Source organism: Amphiprion ocellaris, chromosome 15 (assembly GCF_022539595.1).
Source record: "Amphiprion ocellaris isolate individual 3 ecotype Okinawa chromosome 15, ASM2253959v1, whole genome shotgun sequence".
NCBI classification, from domain to species: domain Eukaryota; kingdom Metazoa; phylum Chordata; class Actinopteri; family Pomacentridae; genus Amphiprion; species Amphiprion ocellaris.
In genome coordinates, this window is record NC_072780.1 from 11,995,035 (window position 1) to 12,012,679 (window position 17,645).

Consider the following 17,645-nt stretch of genomic DNA (forward strand, 5'->3'; position numbering starts at 1 on the left):
GGAGGGGGCGTTTCCACGAAGCGCGTATCGAGGCTTGCTTCATTTAGGGGAGGAGCCAAAAACGTTCTAAGCCTCGCCTAACCCTTTATTAACTACGATGCCAAAGGGACGACGAAATTACTTCTTTTCCTCTGATCTGTAGCTCAGTGAGTTAAGGGTTTACTTGTAGAGTTGCAGGTCGCTGGTTCAAGACCAGACCCTTTTTAAATTTTATCAAAATCCTGACAAAGACAAAGAAAAATGCCAGTGGTGGGTCTTGAACCTACTACCTTCCACTTGGTAGTCTCTCTTCTTATCCCCTGAGCTACGCACTCAGATACTTATTAATTTTTTTTGCGCATTTATCATCTATTTTTTTTTTTGCCATTTTCGAGTTTTTTTTAACTTGAGTCTCGACTCGACCGTTTTTCTCAGGAGGTTGGACTTTAGCCTTTGTGCTGGAGGGTTGAACCCTCAGTTCCAAGACTTTCAAAGCCTCCACATCTCCCGAGTCCTCAGGACCTGAGCTTTCACACAGTCTGAGGGCTGAAATTTTCTAAGTCCCACAGTAGTTCCCTGTTAGATTGAACTTCCAGACAGTCCAAGGACTGATATCTTCTAAGTTCCTGAGTACTTCTCTGTTAGTTTGAACCTTCAGACAGTCTCAGGACTGAAATCTTAAAAGTTCTTGAGTAGTTCTCTGTTAGTTTGAACCTTCAGACAGTCTGTTAATGTTTCGATTAAATCTTTAAGGTTTTTCTTTTTAAATGTTTTGCCACCTTTTAATGTTTAATTTTCTTTTTAAATCCTTCATTGTATTTTCTGTGTAATTCCTATTTGAACTTTTATTGTCTTTAAGATACAATTTTCTAATTAAACATTTAATTTTTTAATTAAATGTTTTGTCTTTTTTGGCCTTTTATTGGATACATGTAGTGAGAGACAAACAGGGGAGAAGACTTGCAGCAAAGGGCCACAAGTGGGATTCGAACCCAGGACGCTGCGTCAGGGACCAGCCCCTGTACATGGGTCATCCGCTTAACCCGTTGAGCTATATGTCCGTCCATGTTTTGTCTTTTTAAGGGTTTAATGATCTGATTAAATGTTTTGCATTTTTAAAAATGTTTCACATTCTTCTTGTTTAATTGTATTTTTTAAATGTTTAATGATGGGAAATACTTTATCTGTAATTTCTAATATTTGTATTTTAAAAATTTTGTTTAATTTCATAATGACATGTACTGTATCGTGTTGAATGATCTCATTCCATATTTTGTCTGTTTAATATAATTTAATGTAATTTAATGTTTTACTCTATTAAACAGACAAAATATGGAATGAGATAATTCAACACGATACAGTACATGTCATTATGAAATTAAACAAAATTTTTAAAATACAAATATTAGAAATTACAGATAAAGTATTTCCCATCATTAAACATTTAAAAAATACAATTAAACAAGAAGAATGTGAAACATTTTTAAAAATGCAAAACATTTAATCAGATCATTAAACCCTTAAAAAGACAAAACATTTAATTAAAAAATTAAATGTTTAATTAGAAAATTACATCTTAAGGACAATAAAACTTCAAATAGGAATTAAACAGAAAATACAATTAAGCATTTAAAAAGAAAACTAAACATTAAAAGGTGGTATATGTACATATAATTTAATTGTATTTAATGTTTAACTCTATTAAACAGACAAAATATTGAATTAGATAATTCAACAACATACAATACATGTCATTATGAAATGAAACAAAATTTTTAAAATACAAATATTAAAAATTACAGATAAAATATTTTCCATAATTAAACATTTAAAAAATAAAATTAAACAAGAATATTAAACATTTAAAAAAAATGCAAAACATTTAATTAGATTATTAAACCTTTAAAAAGACAAAACAATTAATAAAAAAATTAAATGTTTAATTAGAAAATTACATCCTAAATTTCTTAAATCTTTTTAATAATAAAACTTTCTAAAAGTTTTATTGTTTTAATTTTTTTTGTTTGATTTAATTGCTTTTTGTTATGTAGTTTATTTCTTTAATCTTATTTTTCTGTCAAGATTTTAACCCCAACCTTAAAAATGAAATAAACCCTTAAATTACAATGAAAATACTTCTGTTGTCACAATCATGAGTTGGTCAATTATTCAGTTTATCAATTCAACTTTATTTGTTTAGCACCTTTTACACAGATGACAAAACTAAACAAGCAGAGAGAAAAAACTATGCTTAAAACTAAAAAACATAAAAAAAAAAAAAAAAAATTTAATATGGTAATAAAATATGTTGTGTCCAGGGGATGGATGGAGTTTATTGAAGTCTTCTTGGGCTCACATGGGAAATCATTTAAAATATAAACTTGATATTCAGTTTAAGGAAACTGCAGAGTGACAGAAGAACCAACAATAGCTCCTGTTTTCTCCTTTAATGAGTCGACTCTTCTTGTGCTTTCAGACCAAAGAACTACAGACTCTTCACAACCTGCTCAAACTCTTGGTACAGGACCTCACCACACGGGTCAAGAAGGTTTCCGTCTCATTTCTACTCTGAAGCTCACCTTCTCCTGCTCAAACTGCTGACAAATGTTTCTGCTGCTCTAAAGTCTGATCTCCAGAACTTCCTAAAAACTCTCAAAGGCTCTTCTGCTGCAGGTTGCTTTGTAGAACTGTTGCAGAAAACCTCACTAAACCACATGGAGGGGCCTCAAGATAGTCGTCCAAATGAAACTGTACAAAAACCAAACTAGCACAACCCAAACACTAAAGTCTCCTACAGCCTACCAGAGAACCTCTGAGAACAGAGAATCAGGACAGGAACTCTTACCTTCTAGACAACCAGCGTTGGTTCACAAGAATACAGAATGTGTCTGACCAAAAACCTCTGAAGACTCACTACAGCCAAGATAAAGACACAACTCAGCTGGACCAAATCCACTAATCACTGCACACATTAGCACCATGTGCTAACTGTGACTAAAGAACCACATTTACCAAGACAACTATCCAGTACAAAGCCCTAAAACACACCAAGAAACACATTAAAGATGATTTTACTGCTGGAAGCTGCAAGCCAACGTCTAAAGAACAAACTAAAGCAATGGAGCCAAACCCAGTTCAGTGGTGAAGAGAAGCAGAGGAAATGTTTGTCTGCAGCTAAATAAAGCAGGAAGACACTGAGCTGCTCAGGTGTTCCTAATAACACCAAGCTGCTCAGGTGTTCCTGATAACACCAAGCAGCCACCTGGACAGCCAATAGGAACACAGCTTACTGGAAGTCCAGAGGGCTGGGTTAGTGAAGGAAATTTAGTTTAAAGTTGAAGCAGAAAGTTAACAAAGAAAGTTGAAAACCACCTTCTGATACCTGAAATCTCTGAGTTTTCACACAAAGAACACCTGAACATGTCAAACTAGCTTCATAGTAGAACCATCATTGTAAAAACGTCATAGTATGGTGTGTTGCTCAAAAAACATTAGGACCCGGCTGTCAGGGGACAAACATGTAAGAAACATGAGAACAGAGAGAACCCAACCAGTAGGTCACAGTTTATCATCCCCCAGTCATCTCCTGAAGTCCATATGGTGAGAGACATCAGTATCTGGTTGTTAATTTACCAGAGGATGCTTATAATCATGCTGATGTGGTCTGTACTCTACAGTATTTTAGTGACTCAATAAATGCCTAAGTTGTTTTTTTTTTAAATGCTTTTTAGTTTTTAATAAACATTTAATAGCCTATATGTAATCAATAAATGGCCTTTGCCTATCTTAAGAAAAACTCACTCAGAACTCTGATATGTTAACAATATTAAACAAATCAATAAATACATGCATACACACAAAAATAAGTTAATACATTAACTGTGTTAAGATAAGATTTAGATTTTTAAAAAAAAAAGTTGTTTATGTTTTTGCAGAATCCAGTATTGCTCACTGGTTGGTCATTACATTTTGTTAGTTTGATTTCACTGTTTAAAATGATGCCACCTCTTTTCAGACAGAACCTGTGATAATAAAACAATACAAAATTTTTAGTTCCATGTTAATAAAGCACTTAAAGCTTTAAGTATGGCTAAATGCTTTTTTCAAAATTAAATATATCACTCCTTAGGTGGTAGTGGCCCCAAGTTCAGTAAAGTTGGAAAGATATTCACAGATTCAGACTTCCAGCATCAATAACTCGTTAGATATAGGTTTTCAAAACATAAACGGTGCCTCTTTCCCATTGTTGCAAGGCAGACAATGTGCTACAAGCTCAGTTTTATCAAAAGTAGCTGTCTTTCAAGCTACAGGAATAACATTGGTGTCTATGGAGTGAACAGGGTCCGTCTGCAATTTGCAAAACCGCTGCAACAGTAAAGAGAGACAAATATTCAATAACTTCACTCTTATACATTGTAGTGTCACTAAAATCACTGCAGCCTTCAACTGGCTCCTGTTGACAAAGTGTTTTAACAGAAATGTAAATGCTGTAATTTGATTCTTTTAATGAACCATGTAACTTGAATGGATGTAATGCTGGTGTGACCACAGTGCACACGTCTGATGTTGCTCACAGTGGTCCAAGGGACGCTCAGGGAGTTTGTGTGTTTGCTCAGACTCATGAAAATTTAGAGGGAACATTGCTCCCAGCACTGGAAAAATTGATATTTTTGAATAAAAATGAATAAAATGCTGTCCCTACTTTTGTTTTTCACTGGTACCACAAGCACAGTCACAAAAGAAGTAGCACAAGCACAGTCAATTTTATTTATATAGCCCTTCTTACAATTAAAAATATCTAAGCACTTTACAGATAGCCAGAACCTGACACTAATCAAGCAGTCAAGCTACATATCTCAAATCTCTCCCCAATTTGTTTCCACTTCCCCCTCTGTCCCTGCAATCAGGAAAAACAGACACTATATTAAGTATATTACTCGTTTGTTGACAAAATGAAAAAAATGGACCTTTTTTCATTTCTGACTCTTACTGATTTTATTTTTTGTTATTCTAAATATAAAATGAAAATCAAACCATTTTTTAAATTTCCTATATCCCTTTTTGAACATGAAAAGGAAAAACGCCTTGTATTTCAATTTTATTTTTTGTATTTTAAAACCAAAATCAAATAACCACTCATTTTTTTGTTTTTCAATACCAGTTTCAGAACGGAAAATCCAATTGCCAGATAAATACACGGACCCTAAACCCTATGATGCATTTTTGTTGGTTAATATATAAAGCAGTATAGCTAGGTTAATATATGCAATATAATATACTACTGTAGGGACATGTTTGCCCCCTCCATAGGTGTATTTGCAGGAGGTGCACACAAAAATATGTCCTCTTAACATTTACATGTACATTTGCAACAGCAAAGAAGCAAAAGACATACACAGGTGAGAATATGTCCGATCGTTATTTTTCTTCATTGGTATCTCAAACATATGTTTTAAATGCGCTGGATGTTTTGAACATGAATGCAAATCTTGGTGAAACACATACAAGCAATTACAGTCCAGGGGTTTATTATTTATTTTAAATGAACTAATTTATCATTGACATGAAAATGTGCTGCATACACATTTAAAGAGGTTTCTGCCCAAACAAAAGACACAAAAGAGGACAGAAGAGTAAATCATGCCTGTATGTGTGTGTACTGACTCAGCAGGAATCATTAAAGAGAAGCTGATCAACTGGAGGATAAATATGCTTTACGGTATTATGTTTAAATATATTTTGAGTTGTCAGCTGGTGTCTGAACTATACAAGTTTTCCTTTACATAAATAAAGATATGTTCGAAGCAGATTTGATGCAGAAAGGCAGAAATTTGTATATAAAAATTCACCAGTGCAGGAAATTAAGTGTTTGACAGTTAGACTGTATTGCTTGACTGTGAGTTTTTTTCAGATCAGTCTGTTTGGAAGACCTCTAGACCATTCACTTAATGATTAAACAAATATTTACCTATGAAACAAATGTGCAAAGTCCATTCTACCAGTAGACACCCACTTTTATATACAAAGTTTTTAACGTTAGCTTTATTTGACCAACTATTAAAATTCTGCAATAAATTTGTGATTATTTTAAAAGTATACTATGCATGACAAGCAATTTTTGTTTGGGATTATCTGGTTTTCGGCATTAATTAAAAAGTTGACAATCTCCTTTAAAACAATGTTGATTATCTATCTATCTATCTATCTATCTATCTATCTATCTATCTATCTATCTATCTATCTATCTATCTATCTATGTATCTATCTATCTATCTATCTATCTATCTATCTATCTAGAATATAAATATAATATATACACATGAAATATCCTTAAGCGACCAAATTTACATCGTTAAAATCAATAAAATAAAATTAAATAACCTGACAGATTTCAACTTTATTAATAAAACTTAATGTCAAATCTTGAAATTTCTCCACAGTCTGGGAAAGATTGCCCCCTACATACATTGGGGAAAAAAAGACCCTTTGCGGGATCTAAGACTCTATAGGATAAAATAAGATAATGCAATAAAAACTGGCCAGGGAAAGTGTTACGCCAGAAAAAAACAATACGACCTGACATGACACGAGAGATGAATCTAATTGCAGGAGTCATTTTGATCCAATGAAAACTATGGCGTATTTTTTTTCACTATCATCTCAGTCCTGAAATAAAAATTGATTATAGTGGTTGGTAAGGGGATTATGTTTATTTTTTATTAATTTATTTATTTTACCTCATCCTCTGGTTTCTACTGACTAGCTTTTAGTTCCGTGTGTCAGCGTGTTTAAACAAAGTACTCTGCCAATTATGCGGAAACCTGGTGGAGAGGTGGAGCATAGGCAAAGGGAGAGCAATTTAAATATATTGCAGATCTTGGATCACTGTCTGTAGATTTACACAACAGGACGTTGACCTATACCGGGAACTAAACTGAGGGTGTAGTTATGGTTGTTCCGATAGTTTTCCATTCTTCGCAGTTATCTAAGGAGACTTTTTTTTCCGAAACATACTTTGAAGCCATACAACTTTTCTGTAATCCCAGAAAAACTGCGGGCTGTTTAAATAATTTAGTGGATTGAATTTAGATCTGTGACCTCCCGAAGCTGAGATCTGCACCTGCTTTCAGCGGCGGTGATGGAGGCGGAGGAGGAGGTGGTGTCGCAGGGAGCAGACCGGGCAGATGGTGCACCAGGAGGAGCGCAGCCGCTACACTGCACAGCTGCTTGTTGTCATGGAGGAGCAAAAATGGCGGTCCTGGCCTATAGCCCGGGCAAACGCGAAATAAACCAGTATTTCACCATAAAAAACGCCAAACTGATATCGCTAGTGGTTGTTATCGTGCTGCTGGTGTTTCACACGGCGTCGCGGTACCATGGCGGTAAGTGCTCTTGTGCTGTTTGAACTTAGCGCTGATGCTGCCGCTGCAACACTTGACACGAGCTAACGGTAGCTTAGCTAGCTGCTGGGGTCTCCGGTCTTTGCCGCTCGGTACACCTTCAGAGAGGTGAAGTGTCCAGCCTGTTAGCCTTACGTAGAGCTGTTTGCGTTGACGGCTGCTCAGATTAAAGTCTCAAACGGCGGCAGCGCGAACATATGTCGACTTTGTCCGAGTGGCTAAAGCTAACACTGCATTTAGCTGTGTTTACATGCTCCTGTCAGAACACGCTTTATTGCTGCTGGTAAAGCCGTGCATGTAGGCTGCGGGAGCTAACACGAGATTTGTGGTACCGAGAGGCCGATGCCATGAAAATAGTACTAACTATTAGGTTAACTTCCATGGCAAACATACCCTAAGTAAGCTTGTCTTTAATGCCGACAAACTCAACCTTTAGTGATTTGCAACAGTATTGTAGAAGTCTGCTCTCTTTCCCAGGGCTTTAATTTGCATCATTACCTTGTTGGGCAAAGAATTAACTGCGCACAGTCGCATAAAGCACGGGATACTCTTTCTCAGGTATAAAGATTTGGCCCATATTTCCTTTGTCCTTCATTTCAAAACAATCAATGACACGTCGCACAAAGCCAGGAGTTGGACTATAATGAATGTTATCGAGGCGTGGCAAACATGTAAGCCCAGCTGGCTGCTTACAGTGGACTTGGACCATGACAAGGAAGGAGACAGAGTCCTCTGTGTACACACTGAGAGCAGCTGCTGTGGACGGGGAGGGCACCGATATACCCTCCTCTCTCGCCAGCCTGCAGAGCCTTCATCCGCCCCTGTTTCTATGGTTTGACTCAGTTGCAGATGGCTCTTTTCATTTTGCACACAAATGAATAGCTGGAGAGATTTATGCTTAAGCTAAATTGCTGATGGCTTTATTTTGTTCTGTGGCCCCTAGCAGAGCCGTGCATTGTATAGTCCTTTGACAGCACTGAATGAAAAGCCAGGCTACTATTGAGACAGCATGTTTCTGTCATAATCAGGGGGAGGCTATGAGTGAAAGCAAGTTAAGATTTTTTTTTAAAATTTTGCATTACTGGTGACTTCTCTGTGTCTTGCCTCCAGGCGGGGACTCATGTGAATGGCTGCTGTCCAGAGGACGTTACTTGGGGGAGAATGTATGGCAGCCTTATGGCTGCATGATGCACAAATACAAAAGCATGTGAGTCACACAAACTGCAGAGTTACTATATCTACAGTATTCTTGGGACAAAGACTTATGTGTGGAGCTGTGATAAATGTTGGTATGTGTCTGTCTTTTTGAATGGGTTATTCATGAGACAAATAGCAGATTGAGGGCATAGGATCACTTCTGCACAAATTCTGTGTAGTGAGAAGGTTCAAGATTGATAAGATTACTTTGTAAAAGACTATGATTTACCACAGCACAGGAAACATTTACATTTACAGTTGGTTCATATTCCTCACTGTCACCTTTCTCTTACAGTGAAGCCAAAACCTGCCTTGCGGAAAAGCGGGTGGCCTTTGTGGGTGATTCAAGAATCAGGCAGCTATTTTATTCCTTTGTCAAAATTATCGAACCTGAGCGAAGAGAAGATGGAAACAAGGTAACTATTAGGTTTTTCCTGGCTCAGAATTGGTGTTTGTGGGGTGGCTATGCACAACAGTTGACATGATTTGTGTGGAACTATTAAAGGCAACGAGGCTCTGTAGCCTTATTTGACAGAAATTTATGAATTTTCCTGTTGTTTGTGACTATTTGATAAACAAAGTGTATTATATGCTTATGTAAATTAAACCTCCATTAATAAAACTAGTTTAAAGAAATAATAAATTACTCTCAGTTTTGGCACTGGTAAATTTCCTTTGCTGGCGAAATCGTCTTTGAGGGGACACCGAATGCAGGAAATACCCTGATTATGAGAAACGGCACCATTCAAGCCCAGGATTTTTCTTAGGAAACTGTTCAACAGAGTGGTTATGGTGCACAGCATATAAATTTGCATATAGGAAGCATAACTGAAACCAGAAAGCTTCTTCTTTCACTCAGCTCGTGTCCAGATAAGTTTATAAACTGAGTCAAATTAATTCAACCTAAAAATAGAAATCTCCTTCGTGCCATACAGAGTCTGCTACTATATTCAGACTGATCACAACAGCAACAAAAACATATTTGGAAGAGCAAATGCAGAGATGCGCGGTTTAGGCTGCAGGGCTGTGTGTGTCTTCCTGTAAGAAATGTTTTTCTGTTTTAATATGAATCCATGAATCAAAAAATCCATGACTGAGAAAACACTTCCAATTGGTTATTAACCAGCATGACCAACTACAGCATGTTAGTGTGAGAAATCACTTAGTACAGTTTCATAGCTGTGTTTGAAAATATTCCACCATTTAGCATCAATTTGCTGCAACTTTCTACTCTGAACAACTCGTGACTTTAATGTTAAAAATGACCCCTCTGATGTTTTTCAAACTGAATAGGTTAAATTTCATTTACGTGTGCAAATACAGTGAGGCTTGAAATTTAGAGTATGCACTGTATCAAAAAAAGTTAATATAGACTGGTTTGTTGAAAAACTCACTAAGATAAATGCAACAGTGGGATGTATTGTGACTGTACAGCAGCTATTTTGGTCTTGTCAGAGAAAAAGAGGAACACTGTCATATTAACAGACTTTTCTCTCTGTCTTCATCTAACGTCTGAAGCATGAGGACATTTCCTTTGAAGAGAAGAGTTCCTCTGTTAATGTGGTAAGCTATTTCTGGATTTGTTTATATCTCGTCTCTTCACTCAATAAAACATTCTGATAAAAATTAGAACATATCTAACACTTCTTTTTTTGTAGGATTTTATGTGGCACCCAGAGGCGAATAATTCAATGAAGGAGCGCTTGATATCATGGACACACGTGAGTGCAGATGTTAAGCTCTTGTATCAACAAATGGAGGACATTGTTAGTCGAGGAGATTTCATAAGCTTGAAATTGTCACATGATTTGGACTTTAATATTTACAATGGCTCGTGTGTTGCAGGAAACCTCAGCAAAACCAGATGTTGTCATCCTTGGAGCTGCCACGGTAAGCTGTATAGATAAGTGATTAGCAATGTTTACACGTTTTTTGCAAGACAGACAAGGCAGTGGGTGAGTTTTGTCTAAATTTTATCGATTTATCCGTTTACCACAGTGGTCCATCAAGTTGCACAGTGGCAGCAGCGAGACCCTGCAGCAGTACAAAGTCAATCTGACAGCCATCGCTACGTATCTGGAGAGGCTGGCTGAACATGGAGAGGTCTACTGGGTCCTGCAAGGTGAGCTAAGCTTCTGCTAGAACACTGAATATATGAACTTTTTATTATCTGTCACCTTGGTCATGCTGGTGAAGTATTCCTGTTGACTCCCTTCACTGCCGTAATTAATCTCCCATGTGATGACTGCAGTCAAGGCAAATGAGATTACCATAAGGAAGACTTGATAATCTTTAATTAATTCATCGAACATAAGCATTTTAGTCTGGTTGCTCTGGATTATCTATAAGTATATTACATTTTCCATATTTAAACTTAAATGAGTGCTAAAAATAAAATCATGTTTTTCAGCAAACAAAACAGCCACATAAAAACTAAAATATCTCCAACTGCATTACCAATCTAAATCCCAAATTCCCAAGCAGTACTTGACACTGAAAGTTGAACTGACTGGTAATTTCATACATTGCACAACATCAACTTGTCATGCATGCACTCTCTTAATTAAATCCCTCTTCCTCTGTTTACATTTTACACGACACCATCGCACCTCCGCGCTGCAGATCCAGTAAATGAGAAGGTATTAAGTGAGAACAGGAAGATGATCACCAACCAACAGCTGGAGCTGTATAATGACGCAGCAGTGGATGTGCTCAACAGCAGCAAGCGTAATGGCAAATCCAGGGTCAAGCTGTTGGCTGCGTCTCGCCAGGCTGCACTGGAAACTATCACCATGTCAGACGACGGCTTGCACCTGCCTGAGAGCACCAGGAACGTGGTAGGCAGGAGTTTTGTCCATTTGAGAATATGATGTTGGAAATTACACTAACAGCGCAATTTTTTTCTTCGTATCTTTGAATTCTACTCACATCATCTTCACCCCTCTCCTGCCAGGGAGCCATGGTCCTCATGAACTCCGTGTGCAACAAGCTGCTGAGACCCATTGACGGTTCCTGCTGCCAGACATTACCACCTCCGAACATCTTCCAGAAACTGTCAGCCTGTTTCTTCCTGGGCTCTGCCGTGGTCTTCCTGGCCCTCCACGTCCTCGGCAACAACCACCACCGCCGGCCTGTGCCCCCAGACGTGGAGAGCCTGGAGGAGAAGAAGCCAGTGACTGCAGCGGTTCCTCTCGGTCCAAAGGCACCTTTCCAGGCCCTGTGCAAAATGGGCATCATAATGGGTTATTTCTACCTTTGTGACAGAGCAGATGTGTTCATGAAAGAGCAGAAGTTCTACACACACTCCACGTTCTTCATCCCTCTCATCTATATATTTGTGCTGGGGGTGTTTTACAACGAGAGCAGCAAGGAGGTGAGATGGTGCTGCTTGTGTCTTGAAAAACTTTAAATTTGTCTGTAAATATTGATATCTTTTTCACAATGCCTTCTTCATTGTCACGTTTTCTTTTTTATATATATTTCTCACTTGCGCAGACCAAACTACTCAACCGAGAACAAACAGATGAGTGGAAAGGCTGGATGCAGCTTGTCATCCTCATCTACCACATATCTGGAGCCAGTGCTGTGAGTCCTAAATATTCCTTTTACACATCCATTTGGGAGTATCCTGGTTTGAAGTTGCTTACGCTGATATTTTAACAGCATGATGATTTGTTTTTTTTTCTGCTTTTCAGTTCATTCCAGTGTACATGCACGTGCGTGTGCTGGTGGCAGCGTACTTATTTCAAACTGGTTATGGTCACTTTTCCTTTTTCTGGCTAAAAGGAGACTTTGGACTTTATAGAGTGTGTCAGGTGAGCATACAGTCAGTTGTACTTTATGACTCTTCATGACTCTCAGTCAATAGACAAACTGTATATAATACACACAGACTTGAGGTAGACCGAGCTGTAATTATTATCGTTGAATGTGTTCTAAAAAGCTGTTATAGTGGTAAATACAGGTTTTTCTTGCACTTCTGTGTTATTATGAGTGCAATGGTCATCATTAGGTGATCTGTGTGCGTTTCTGTGGTTTCATGTTCACAGGTGCTTTTCCGTCTGAACTTCCTGGTGTTGGTGCTGTGTGTGGTCATGGACAGACCATACCAGTTCTATTACTTTGTCCCGTTAGTCACCTTCTGGTTTGTCATTATTTACGCCACACTGGCCATGTGGCCTCAGATCCTGCAGAAGAAAGCCAACAGTAGGTGTCAAATAACTGGCTATTATATACTTCAGTAATTTTGACTTTGCTTTGTTTGGCCTTATTGTCTGAGTCCGTTTTGCTTTGTCTGTCAACACACGTTTTCAACTTTATTTTGAAATGTGCTACATTAATTGACGATGTTATTATTAAGTGTGTGTCTTGTTTTCTGAACAGATAGTGGCATGTGGCATCTTGGAGTCTTGGCAAAGTTACTTGGCCTCCTGGTGTTTATCTGCTGCTTTGCCTTTTCACAGGTGTGTGAATGTAATTAATTTAATATCACCACTATTATAACGTCACATTAATGTAATGGTGAATTTTCGTCATTTTATATGAAAAGTTTATTTTAAAAGGCAAGAATAGGCACATATCCATAGTTCCAAAAGCTGAGCAATATTGAACACTGAACTACATTATCTTTGGTATTTTTTCAGCCCTTGTTAAAAACTGCCAACTTTTTAAAATGATCATGTTTTGGTGCTGTGACTCCAGGGTTTTTTTGAGAGTATCTTCTCTGTGTGGCCCATCTCCAAGCTCTTTGAGCTCAACGGAAGCATCCACGAGTGGTGGTTCAGATGGAAGCTGGACAGATTTGTAAGTCAAATATGTCACGCTCCGGATGCACCCAAGTTTAGTACTCAGACTTTGAATTAACAAATCCTTCTGAAAATGTAGTACATGGCGGAGTACATGTTTTTCAAGTGCAGCCAAGCTTTTCCAGAAATGTTCATGGTATTTGACTGGTAATGTTGATTTGCAGGCGGTGATACACGGTATGTTATTTGCCTTCATCTATCTGGTGCTGCAGAAGCGTCAGGTGCTGTCGGAGGGCAAAGGAGAAGCTCTCTTCTCTGCCAAGATCTCCAACATGCTCCTCTTCCTCTCTGTCGTCTCCTTCATAGTAAGCCTCTTTAACATTGGGTTTCTCAGTGTTTGTGCACGCCAGTAGTAACTTCACTGTTAATATTAGGTTACTGCCATCATTCTGTGCATATATCCTATATATTATTTTTCTTTCAAATTTGGAAGTCATTGCTGCAGGTTCATATGAATACTTCTCTGTCTGAGTAACAAAAGGTGCCCTTGAAACAGTAGCTTGGGAGAGTATGGTTAAACAGGAGGCGTGTATGCTTAATACACGTCCCACTTCCTTGTAGCCTTGGCAGCTACAGTTGTTTGTTCTTTATGCTTTTGAAGGTCGTTCAAAAGTTCATGCTGTCATTCACCGGCAATTACAGTAACTGTTTATTTTAACAGTTCATTAAACTTCATTAAAATTAAGTCAGTCGCCTCCTGTTTGATAAAGCATGTCGTCTAACTTCTCCTTGTCTACATCATTCTAGACTTACTCAATATGGGCAAGCAGCTGCAAAACCAAAACAGAGTGCAATGAGATGCATCCTTACATCTCTGTGGTCCAGGTACACATTTTATCTCTGTTTTTGTCTCTTTTTTTCTTTCTTTGCCTTCTCTATTGTTCTTAGTTTTACAGCAAGCACATCCTCTCAAAGTAAGAATATCGTCTTATAGTTAATTGCCTTATAATTCCTTTGCATTTGCTGCAAGATGTCATTATCCTGATTACATGACAGGAGGATATGATTGTAATAAGGGAGTTGCCTCTTTCATGTCTAAAAATACTACATACAGTCAATCCACACTCTGAAATCTTTTCTCCTCCCTTTTATGTCACTCTAACTTGTGTGTTTAAACCTCCTTGACTTGTATACTACAACTTCACATAGTAAGAATTTCATAATATGCCTGTTGTGGCTTCATGCTTTGACTCTGAGATATGTCTTTGCTCTCTGTTGTCCACAGATTTTGGCCTTCATACTGATCAGGAACATTCCTGGCTACGCCCGCTCTATTTATAGCTCATTCTTTGCGTGGTTTGGAAAGATCTCCTTGGAGGTAAGGTGCTCCTGGCTGTGGAGTAGTCATACATATGTAATAAAAGTAATAAATATGTATTAAAAGGTTAGTCTATAATAATCTGTGATTACAAAGTGCGTTGCAAAGGTAACAGAATAAGGTCAGTGAGCAGTTAAGTGAGACCTAAGATGAGAAAACTAACTAGGGAGGAGGCAGAACTGATAAAACTCCAGGGATAAATATTTGATAGCAAACACTGCTTGATGGTGTGTACTGGCTTTGTATATGCTATTCAGTAGCTCCCTTGGGGGAACAGGGAATCAAGACGCTTCATTACACTATTGGACATTCTGTGTTTGTCTCCCCAGCTGTTCATATGCCAGTACCACATCTGGCTTGCGGCAGACACCAAGGGAATTTTGGTCCTAATCCCAGGCAACCCTTCACTCAACATCATGGTCAGCACCTTCATCTTCGTCTGTGTGGCTCATGAGGTTTCCCTCATCACAAATTACCTGGCCCAGGTGGTCATCCCCAAAGACACCGTGGCCCTGCTGAAGAGACTGGGCGCCATGGGACTCTTCAGTCTGGTTGTATTGCTGCTGACCAGGGGGAACCAGCCCACACCAGGTGCCTGATGGACACCTGATGATGGCAGGGGAGAGGACAGAAGAGACTCCCCAAGCCCCTGCTGACATTGAAATGAGGTACAGAGCAAGCTGCAAGTGAGTTCATGAGGACCATGGCTCCCTGGCTTTTTTAATCTACTGGTGGCCACAACCCCAGTAGTGACCTGTGGAGAACAGTATCTGACTTCTGGCCACGTTTGAGCAGATTCTGCACTTTGGGACTGCTGTAAAAGTCACACACTGAAGAACAACACCCATAAAAGGAGGGAATTGCTCTTTTCAAAGAGCAAAGTGCACACTGCAGAAGAGAAAAAAAAACAACAAAAAAGAACAAAAACATACTGAAACGTTTACATTATGTGGTTTTTTGGATTTGCCGCCGTGTGAAATTTTTGGCAGCGTTGCTTCTATTTAGCCAAACACACTAATAAGAAGTTTACTTTGCCACATACAGTACTTTCTGTTATGACGTCACTCTGCGAGGGATCGCGAGGCAAACACTCCGTCCACATGGCAGTAGCAGTTGAAGGTGATTTCACTCAGGTGGATCCATAACCTACATATTCAGATATCTATTCTTCGATGACAAATATGTTAACTTGTGCTGCATTTCATTATCAACATTAAGTTGTTCAGTATTTCTGTAGTGTTAGATATCTAAATATGCAAAATGTGGACCAACAAATGGCTTGGGTGATCAGAAACTGTCGAGGCTAAAGTAAAATTTGGAGTGCAATTGTTAAAATGTTGGAATATCCTTTGACATATTTTTGCAAATGTTTTTGTGTGTAATTTTGGAAATGTTTGACTTGCAGAAAGGCTCTGTGGTCACCTGCTGTAGCTCTGAAATTCTATGTGATATGTACAGTATTTAATGATTTAAATTAAGCTTATATTTTATAAATTTTTTTGGCTTTATTTTGTACGTTTGTGCCCATGACTGCTGTTTGTGAAGGAAGTATTGCATAGATAATTTTGTACCCATCTCAGAATCTCACAGATGATAACCTGTTGATGAGGTTGAGTCTTTTACAGGAGCAGCTCAATTCCTAGTCTGTGTACATTTGTATGATAGAGTGAGAGATTTATTTTATACAGCGATTCTTCAACAGCGAGTTTAATCCTTTATCCTTTCATTGCCGTTAGAACATGCCTCATAGCCCTGGTGGAAAACACACCAAGGTGCAAACAGTGAACTACAACAGGACTGACAGCTACATGTACATCATCCGTTGCTGTCACAGCCAGTGAACTTTTGTTAGTGAATGAGTGAAGCGAGTTCTTAAGAGTGAATGCCTTTCAATATGCAGCTTTTTTTTTTTTCCAGTGGCTTATATGTACCGTACATCTTCAGATGTACCGAGTCACATTTGTGATGTAGCTGGGATCACAATCTTCCATCTTTCGGCACTTTGCATCAGGGCCACATCAACATTCAAACCACTTGGTAATGCACTAACTGAGCTGAGAAGACACATTACTGTTGCTTAAATGGAAAATATTGTGTATTTTGTCCGTTGACAAATAGGCATCATCTGTTTGCCTATTTATCTTCGTAGACATTTTGGGAGAGAGCACTTTTCTTTTGAGACCTACAATTTTTTTGTCCGTTTTCATTTTTGAGGTGAAATACAGTGTTTAATATGAGCTTAACATGGCACCAGTGCAGATACCTTACGCACTTTGACACATTTTTATTGGGTGAAATTAAATGTTTTGTCAAGATCGTCTGACAAAGATTTAAGCTGTATTGCATAGTAATGTTGAGTTGTATACATCTGCCATTTGGTTAGTAAAAGCTTGCAGTGTCAATCATCCACTATTCATTCATGTAGCTTCTCTTTAAAAGGAAACGTGGGTCCACTTTTCTTTTTTATTTACAGTAGAAACATTTGTCTACAGCTTTGGATGCTTCTCATGTCATTTATGTGATGATGTAGTTTGGGTTTTGTTCTCCAACTGTAAGAGCCAAGCAGATTTGCAATTTCTACTAACAGACAGCACCTCATTGTACAGATGGCATTTTCATGTTGCCATGTCCTTTGATGTGTAAAGTTTACTATCTGTTCTCTCATCTATTACTGATCAACAGCGATACAGTACATTTGGTAATTGTTTCAGGCCTTAATTGATCTCTTTGGTCGTGGAAGAGCAACAACTATTTATACCTGTGCAGGGCCTCTTGGAAATATGTTCCATGTAATTTTTTGTGATGTCTTAAAAATGTGAAATGTATCCATATTATTTATAAATGCCTTTATTCTGTTGTACATTGTTAATAATACCTTCATAAAATGTGCTGTTTTGGCTTTTCTTTTTGGGGGGAGGAGGGCAAACTAACCTACCCTTCATGCCA

General features: G+C 38.1%; 1 protein-coding gene across 1 annotated transcript; it reads left to right on the forward strand.

Annotated features, from left to right (window-relative positions):
- The first annotated feature begins 6,857 nt into the window (after nucleotides 1-6,857).
- casd1 (CAS1 domain containing 1) lies at nucleotides 6,858-17,588 on the forward strand. The gene is made up of 18 exons (XM_023292928.3): nucleotides 6,858-7,361; nucleotides 8,490-8,586; nucleotides 8,872-8,992; nucleotides 10,095-10,139; nucleotides 10,235-10,297; nucleotides 10,422-10,466; nucleotides 10,575-10,698; nucleotides 11,199-11,413; nucleotides 11,530-11,949; nucleotides 12,072-12,161; nucleotides 12,272-12,391; nucleotides 12,626-12,782; nucleotides 12,960-13,039; nucleotides 13,278-13,379; nucleotides 13,546-13,686; nucleotides 14,129-14,206; nucleotides 14,607-14,699; nucleotides 15,029-17,588. The coding sequence occupies exons 1-18, from the start codon at nucleotides 7,118-7,120 to the stop codon at nucleotides 15,296-15,298; spliced, it is 2,505 nt and encodes an 834-aa protein (XP_023148696.1). The 5' UTR covers nucleotides 6,858-7,117; the 3' UTR covers nucleotides 15,299-17,588.
- Nucleotides 17,589-17,645: the final 57 nt, after the last annotated feature.

Excerpts from the sequence above, each read along its gene's own strand:
- casd1 (XM_023292928.3), top strand. The coding sequence starts at position 7,118 with ATGGAGGCGGAGGAGGAGGTGGTGTCGCAGGGAGCAGACCGGGCAGAT. Across the intron at positions 10,467-10,574 it reads TCATCCTTGGAGCTGCCACG|TGGTCCATCAAGTTGCACAG; the intron begins GTAAGCTGTATA and ends CGTTTACCACAG. Across the intron at positions 14,207-14,606 it reads CTTACATCTCTGTGGTCCAG|ATTTTGGCCTTCATACTGAT; the intron begins GTACACATTTTA and ends TGTTGTCCACAG.